The sequence below is a fragment of the Cariama cristata genome, unplaced genomic scaffold (assembly GCF_000690535.1).
Source record: "Cariama cristata isolate BGI_N322 unplaced genomic scaffold, ASM69053v1 scaffold29586, whole genome shotgun sequence".
Taxonomy (NCBI): domain Eukaryota; kingdom Metazoa; phylum Chordata; class Aves; order Cariamiformes; family Cariamidae; genus Cariama; species Cariama cristata.
In genome coordinates, this window is record NW_009624310.1 from 41,157 (window position 1) to 48,863 (window position 7,707).

The window sequence follows — 7,707 nt, forward strand, 5'->3', positions numbered from 1 at the left end:
CAATAAATACCTCTGTGTGATGCATGCATTACAGAAAAGCACTTGAAAGAGTGGAGGATGAACACGCAGAGAGCTGGGTGACCTCTTGTGTGAAACACTGGAAGGATTGCCTCGGCTAACTTGTTTGTGTACTGACGTGTCTGGCGAGGTGTTTGTCCTGTGTTCTAGGAAGTCTCTCCTGATAATCATTTAAGGCACAGCTCAAGGACAACCCCAGAAGAACCTTTCTTTGTACGCGCCACCTTTGCCAACAAGATCCCCCTCGGGAATCAACACGAGCTTGCAGCGTATCTGCCCGACTAGGAAGCAATGCATTTGGGGCCACTGGGGCCCGCAATTTTGAAAGCTGAAGCCCCACACTGAGACGATCTGCCAGGAGCCACGTGCTTCTTTGGGGAGGGCAAGCTGTCTACCGTCCTGGCTGCCCTAAGCAGGGCATCTCAGACCCGCAGGCTCCAGGCCCAGCCAGGCTGGACTTTGTCAGCCCAGATGTTTCATTCCCCTACAGACCTGTGGGCAGTTAGTGTCAACTGCGTGTTTACGTACTCTTCTCCTTTGGTATGGCTCAGGAAAAGTCTTCTGACCCAACTTAGTGTTGTGGACACTGTAATGAGGCCCTGTATGAAGCCCCACTAATAATGTCTGTGTTTTTTTCACGTTCTAGTTTTGCCAGCGATGAATACCAAAGGGCTATGGAGAGAATATCTGTCGTCGTCCAGCACCACAAAGCGACCATGGTGCCAGGGGAGCCACAGCTTAATGTGTGCGACAAGGCCGTCATGGTGAGCGATTAAAGCATAAATACGTTTGAGAATACTTAGCTTAAAATATATTTTGTAAAGGCTTTATAAAATGTCAGCCAATGCTGGGAAGGGACGGAGAAGAGATGCACCCTCGCCAGTTTGAAGGGCTCTCTGGCTGTTCCACAGGGGAGAGGGCTGTTGGTCACCTGTGGAACGCAGCGGCATAGGAAGGCTCATACAAAGCAAGTGGGGTTAGGTCTGGAAAGTCTACCAGCATGCTGTCAGAAACTCTGCGGCTTCCTTCCTTAGAGATACGGCAGTATCTAGAGCTGCAGATCCTTCTTCTCCTTTCTCACCCCCTTCTGCAAATCTCAAAAATCCTCTGTGTTTTGAGTGGTGGGACTGGAACAGTGGCTCTTTTTCAGTAATGTGTGTGAGTATCTTTGGTCTTGCTTGGTCTCCTCCAATTCCACCCATGCCTGACTTTTCCGAAGTCTTTATGGCTTGAAACATGACAAACATTTTCAATTCTGTTTTCTGTTTCAGATTGTATTTTGGAAAGTTACAGTTTGGCTTTCCTGTCAAATGCTGCTCGGTTTGTTGAGAACTTGGGAAAGAAACTGGGTGGTTTGCAGGAGGTAAAGTTGTCAAATGACAGGAGTCTGTGTAGTCTAAGGGGATGTGCCTATAGACTGACACAAAATAGTAACAGGCAAAATCTTTCTGATGCTGAAATAATCTTTTGAAGCAAACAGGCAGTACCTGCTGCTTAGGGTCTATCTCCAGCCAGCCAGAAAAGTACAAAATGTGGAGCTGTGTCTCCTTAGTAAGAAGACAAAGGCAAAAAAAGAAGGCAAAAAAATATTTTTTCGCTTTGTCACATCTTTTTATTTTTGGATGTTAAGTAGGAAAAAGATTTGAAGGGCCATTGTTTCTGTGTTGTTTTCTTTCATTATTCAACTTTTCCCTTAATAAACACTGTTCTGTGCTCCTCTGGGACCTTTTGGGTTCAGGCACTCTCCCCAGTGCCTGGCTGCTGCCAGACACCTTCGCTGGAAAGGCGTTTCTTCTGTGCAAAGTCCAAAAGTGGTTCATAAATTGTAGGCATTCTCCACTGTTCTGTGGCTGCTCTGCTGCAGGGTATCCCAGAAAACAGCTGGTATCCCTGTTTGTCAACAAACAGTGTCTTTGGGTTGCATACTGGAAAAAGTGCTGGGCTGGAGGCCCCGTACTTCGTCCCATACCCCTCTTTGGGGCTATCGAGAACGTGCCTTGTTCTGTCTCACTGCGTGGAAGTTTTGCAGACCGTTGGCTGCCACTTCTGCTTTTGCTATGGCAATGTCCAGGGCTTGGCCAAGCCCAGTTATGCCTGCCGAGTCCTATAAGCAGAGGCAGCTAGTGGCTGCTCCAGTGCTCGGCCAAGCTCAAACCAGATCATTCAGGCCATCGGAGGCAGAAAGCCCTCCCCGGTGGGCTGCGGGGTATTCTAGTCCCAGGAGAAATGTTCAAGTCCCAGCAGGAAACATCATGAGTTTTTTTGTTCTGTGTAAACTCCTAACAGGCTAATTACACAGTCACAAGACTAAAATGAACAGGCACCATAGTATTGCCTTTTGAGACCAGAAATGAAGATAACCAAATCTTTTTGGAGTGATAGTATTGCGGGGGTTGATTGGGCCCTAAATCTGTCTTTAGGCAACGCTGGGAGATAAATGTCACCTACTAATACTATGCCTAACACTATCTTCTAAATTCTGTCACCTATTTATTTGATATGGGTATTTAATATCCTTTCTGGGACAGAGGAGAAGAATTGTCTTTACTTATACATAAGGAAAGCAGATGGATCGTTTTGTAGCTACTGCAGTCCTGGGATTGGTGTAAGCGCAGCAGCATCAGCCCTCCTGAGCAGGGGAAGTGTTTGCTGGCCCATCTGTGGTGTACCCCACCAGCCGTGTAGATGGAGCTCCCGCCGAGCCAGTTCTGCTGTGTTTTCCTCCTGTGCAAGCGTAGAAGAAATTGCTCCGTGCAGTGGAGCCGTGCCGGCTTGACTGCATGTTCGACATGGTGTCCTCAGGGCTCTCCGCACTGATCCAGGAAAGCCGACTTGGACCGTGAGACTGAAGCAGAAACGATTTGTTGGTGCTTTTTTTCAAAAGAACAAACATTTCATTTGTTTCTTTGGATCTCTATTGCTTCTGCAGAGCGGTCAGGCATCTGAAACTTCCAGCGGCGGTTGTGCATTTTAAAATTAAGAAACGGATTTGGAAAACAACACTAATTGTTCTGAAACAGTCTGGAGCCCTTCGTGCAGTGAGGTGCCTTCTGCCAAAGCTCCCCTCTGGTCTGCTCCTTCTGCAGAGATAGCTGGTGTCTCACTGCCATCTGTTGTCAGCTGTATGGAATAGAAACCCGCTCCGGCAGTTTTGGGGATTAAGCTTTTCTTTTCCTCCGTAGGAACTTAATTCCAAGAAAACGTAAATGACTTGAAGGATAAAAAGAAGTAAAATGCAAGACAATGGGTCGGAGCTGAACTGACCTTTCACAGGTGACAGAATGGATGGATAGACCTTGAGAGAGGGAGGAGAGAGAGTGAACACAAAAGATTTCTGAACGCAGAATGGGAATTGTAACCTGCCGTTCACGTTACCAGAGTCCCAAATTTTAAATAGCAAAAGCCCAATTAAATTGAAAAGATTCTTTGATCTGAATTCCTTCCTCTGTTAATCCCTTTGGAAACTAAGGTTTTGCAGTGGGTTTCCTTGCTGATGTTGTTTCTCTGTTGTACAGATGCTGGAGAAAGGTAGTTCAAGAAACATGGAAATGAGGGAGGCAAATAGTTTTGGTCTGCATGCACAGGAGTAGTTGTCTCATAAATGCCTCCTAGTCCATCTGTTCATGAATTCATCCATCAAAATGCTCATTAAAATACCAGCATTCTTATCTCTCTCACACCCTTGGCCTTCTGTTGCTTTTTGCTTGTTTCCTCAAGAAAGCACATGGATATTGTGGTGCTAAGAATGATAAAATTGGGGGTTTCACGAAAACCTCATGGTCTGGTTGCTCCATGCTACTACAGGAAAGAGAGCAAGGTCACCAGAGTCCCAGCAGACTGCGTTTATACGGGAGAGACCACTGTATCCCAGAAGAGAGAACCACCTGCTGCAGAAGGATTTGTAGTCTTTCCTAAAGCTTTTTTTGAATAGTTTTTGGAGTTGGGAAGTTGATAAGCCCAGGAGCATCAGCTGCAAGAGGAGTTTCATTTTTCAAGCAGGACACAAGAGTATCTTTGTGAGGATCGAAAAGGGTTGGGTAAGGTTAGGGCTTCGCAGATAGTCGGTACAAATCATTTTTCTGTATCTTTTTTGTTTGTTTTTAACAGAATTGGTCCCCTCCAGGCTGTGAGAAGCTAGGGAAGTGCCTGAAACCACCCAAGTCTGATCCTAAGAAGTGCTTTTGGCCTCACTGATCTTCTCTGCAGCCCTCAGGAGCTACACAGAAAAGCTATAACCAGCCAGACATACAGTTTACAAAGCATGTCTTCTCATGTTGGCACTCCTGTTTACACAGGAAGGGTGTGATGTATGTATGATATCATCATTTGCCCTTCCAAAAGGGCCAGTGTTTATATTGCTAGTGCTCAGGGTTTAGCCTGTACTCTTCTGTCATTTTAGTTGTTTCCGTAAATGGTAACTTTTCAGCAAAGACTGTTTCAACTGTAAAAGCTCTCTGGACAACCACAACTTTGTCATCACCTCAGCAATGCCGTGGATGCACCTTTCCTCTTGCTCCTTCCACCCAACCTGCTCTCTCAAATCATTGCTCGTTCGGATGCCCCAACGGCAGCCATGGGGGACTGTTCAGGAAACTCACAGCCACCAGAAAACCCTGCCCAAACTGCCCTTGTTTTGTTTGCCTGTAACTTATTGTTTAACATTTGATTTCCATTGTGAACTCTGGACACCAACTTGTTTTTCCTTTCTTCCTAAACTTGCAAGTGCTGGGTGCAGCTGTACGGCCCAGACCTCTGCTGTGCATCACTGGGTGCAAACAAGTGCTCCCTCCTGTTCCCGACTAAGGGGCTGTCTCCAGGGAGAACGCCCGATCTTCCTTCATCTGTAGCTGCAGACGTTCCCTAGGTAATGGTATAAAGAAATTTGAAGATGTTCATGTAAGTATTGCCTTATTGATGGTGTGCAGGGTGTTCTTGGGCAGCTGGGGCTCAGTTGTTCATTTCAGGGGTTTTCTTCATTTCCAAAAATCTGGGTCCAAATATGGTTTAAGTCACGCTTCTAGTCTCATGATCTGGGCCCAGCCAACTGCAGGCTCAGAAATGCCCGTTTACATCAGATGTTAACTCTTGACCCTGTTTCCAGTGTACGCTCTCTGAGGAATTCTCCTTCTGCAAACTTTCCACAGCCTGGGTGTAGCACTTCTTTAAACAGAGTTCATGGTAAATGCTGATCCTTCGCACAATTTCACATTGCAAATTGCTCATCTGCTTCTGAGCTTGTTTAACACCCTTCACTATTGCTAATAAAAGTGTCTCGAACAAAACCGAGCAAGGTTACTCTGGGGCCTCAGGGGAGTAGCTAGAAACACCCCTGAATGTGCTGTTTGCACCAGCGACAGCTCCACATCCACCCCTCCAGTGTTTCCTACGGTACACGTGCCCTCTCTGCATGGTGGTGTGCCGCCTTGGGAAAAATCGAGGTGTCTGTACCTGTAAACAGCCCGACTTCCTTCCCAAGCAAAGCCTGGGGCTGGCTTCAGATGGGTTGAGAGCTCTGCTGTGCTAATGCCCTGCTATGGGCTTCTCAACTGCTTGTTCTTACCCTCCCTGTAATCCCAAATGCTCTCATTCTCTCCATTCCCGTGGTTTATGCTACCTGTAATCCCCTCCACAGTAATTCCTAGTGTATATCTCAGGAAGCTGGATAATCCTGTAAGATTGTAATAAGAACAGCGCTTGAGTCGGCTCTTGCTGTTCCACCTCTCAGAAATCACAGCCAACATTTCTTCGGCTGGCAGAGCCTCTGAATCTCTGTGCATCTGCAAATGGCATTTGTTTATAGTCCAAGTTTCTTAGCTGCCTTATGATGTTCCTAATTGTCCTTCAAGTATATCAAGGCACTTCCAGTTCATCAGTCATAACACTTCTCCTTGTTTTGATATAGCGTGGATAGCTCGAGTCTCGAGAGATTCTGATCAGCCTGTTCTTCAGTGGTGCTATAGGAGAAGGACTGGTGGGAGGACTTGCAGCAGCCATGTGTGTCCGTCAGCACAGGACACCAGACAAAACCAGTGACTTCCCATTTGCTGGGTCTGGTCCACCTCTGCTTTAGTGCTTCTGTCGCCGAGAATTGTTGAGAGCCCTGCAGTTCACTATTATGGGCAGATAAGGATACCACCAGAGGAGGGAGTCCGTCCCTGCAACTCCCTGAAAATCCTGCTCAGCCCTCAAATAGTTATGAACGTATCTGCCGCGACCTGTAACAGCGCTTTGGCTTTCTACGTGCCGCTTATTAAGCGATCACATCGCAGGATCGCAGCTCTTCGTCTGAGCACCAGCCCAGACACGTTTCTCAGTTCGTAGCACTTGCAGTATGCACATCGTGAGCGTACTGGATGCCTGCTACCCCGTGTCCCCCGCCCGCCTGGCTGCCACTTCATTCTTTACTCTTTCACAGCTTGCAGTTTTGAAGATCCTGCTTTTCCCCTGTCTGCGTAACTTGCTTGGACAAGCCATCCTGTTCTCAGCACACACAGTGTTTGTCTGGTTACCCAGCACACAGAGTCCTCATTCCTCCTTGAAATAATCTCTCGGTGCATAGATACTGGATGTAAACTTTGCACTAGAAAGCTGGCTGCTGTGGGTGAATTGACTTGATGTCTGTTTATTATCTGCTTCCTGTCCATTTATTATAAAAGATCAAAGCCTAATGTGAAGAAGCTACTGCTTTAAATTTAAATAAGAGGGGTAGTTTTACAGCTGGATAGCTAGAAAGAATTTTAAATTGAAGCCTTTCCCAAAGATGTACAGATTTTAAAGTTGTGAGATGAAGAACTAATGAAGAAAAATAAAATAATTTATCAGAAATGCATTATATATATATTATATTTTCTGTGCGCACCTGTGAAACAACTGAGTAACACCTTGCTTTGGGACAGTTTCACGGATACGCCTTCCAGATCATGGGACTGACTTGGGTTAAAAATAGCTTGGTTTGTTTTCCCTGTATTATTTTAAACGTAGATCAATTTCCCAGCCCACGCGGCTGCCCGAGTACGATTCCGAGGCTGGTGTGGGGACCAGGGGCGTGCGTGGCCTGAGGCTGCGTCTTGACTTAAACCGGCCGGCCAGGCTCCCGTGTTGGCACAGGGCAGCTCAAAACCACCGACACGCACCTTGGATCACAAAGCAGCCGGCATGCATTACCGCATCTGCCCTTAATGATTATCCTCAGCCTCTGATCCAAAGTTGGTCCATGTGATAGTTGCCCAGTTTTGGGAACTGCCCGTACCGGGGCAGGTGTTGGCTTTGCGGGAACTGCCTGTGGGACCTGCCTGGGGTTGTGTGTGCGATAGCAGTCGACAGAGGAGTGGGTCTGGTGGGGTTTACTGGGCCGGTCGGGGACCTGCGGCGGTGAAACCAGTTTGGTGGTGGCTTCCTTTCTCAAGCTGCAAGATACAAGAGCTAAAGGAAAGATGATGTCTGTCTAAGACTGCTTCTGTGTGATGTTCCTTTCTTTATATTTAAATACATCCACTAAACGCTAAAAGCTTAATATCTGCTTGAGCTAAGAGTCCAAGGAATTTCTTTCTTGCCTTTAATTTCCAATTAGCTGAGCCTCTCGAGTCTCCCTGCTCTGCCCCTGAGGCTGTGTTATCATCCGACCCTCCATGCAGAGAAGCTTCTGAAATTGATGTAACTAATAATCGTGGAAAAAGTCTTACTGCATTT

The 7,707-nt window shown here is 46.7% G+C and overlaps 1 protein-coding gene across 1 annotated transcript in view; it reads left to right on the plus strand.

The window, feature by feature from the left end:
- The window catches only part of GALNS (galactosamine (N-acetyl)-6-sulfatase), a 42,413-nt gene extending 38,201 nt beyond the window's left edge, over positions 1 to 4,212 (plus strand). Inside the window, exons 12-13 of the mRNA XM_009703130.1 lie at positions 665 to 782; positions 4,126 to 4,212. Of these exons, the coding sequence (XP_009701432.1) occupies positions 665 to 782; positions 4,126 to 4,212 (205 nt within the window). The remainder of the gene's footprint in view (positions 1 to 664; positions 783 to 4,125) is intronic.
- Positions 4,213 to 7,707: the final 3,495 nt, after the last annotated feature.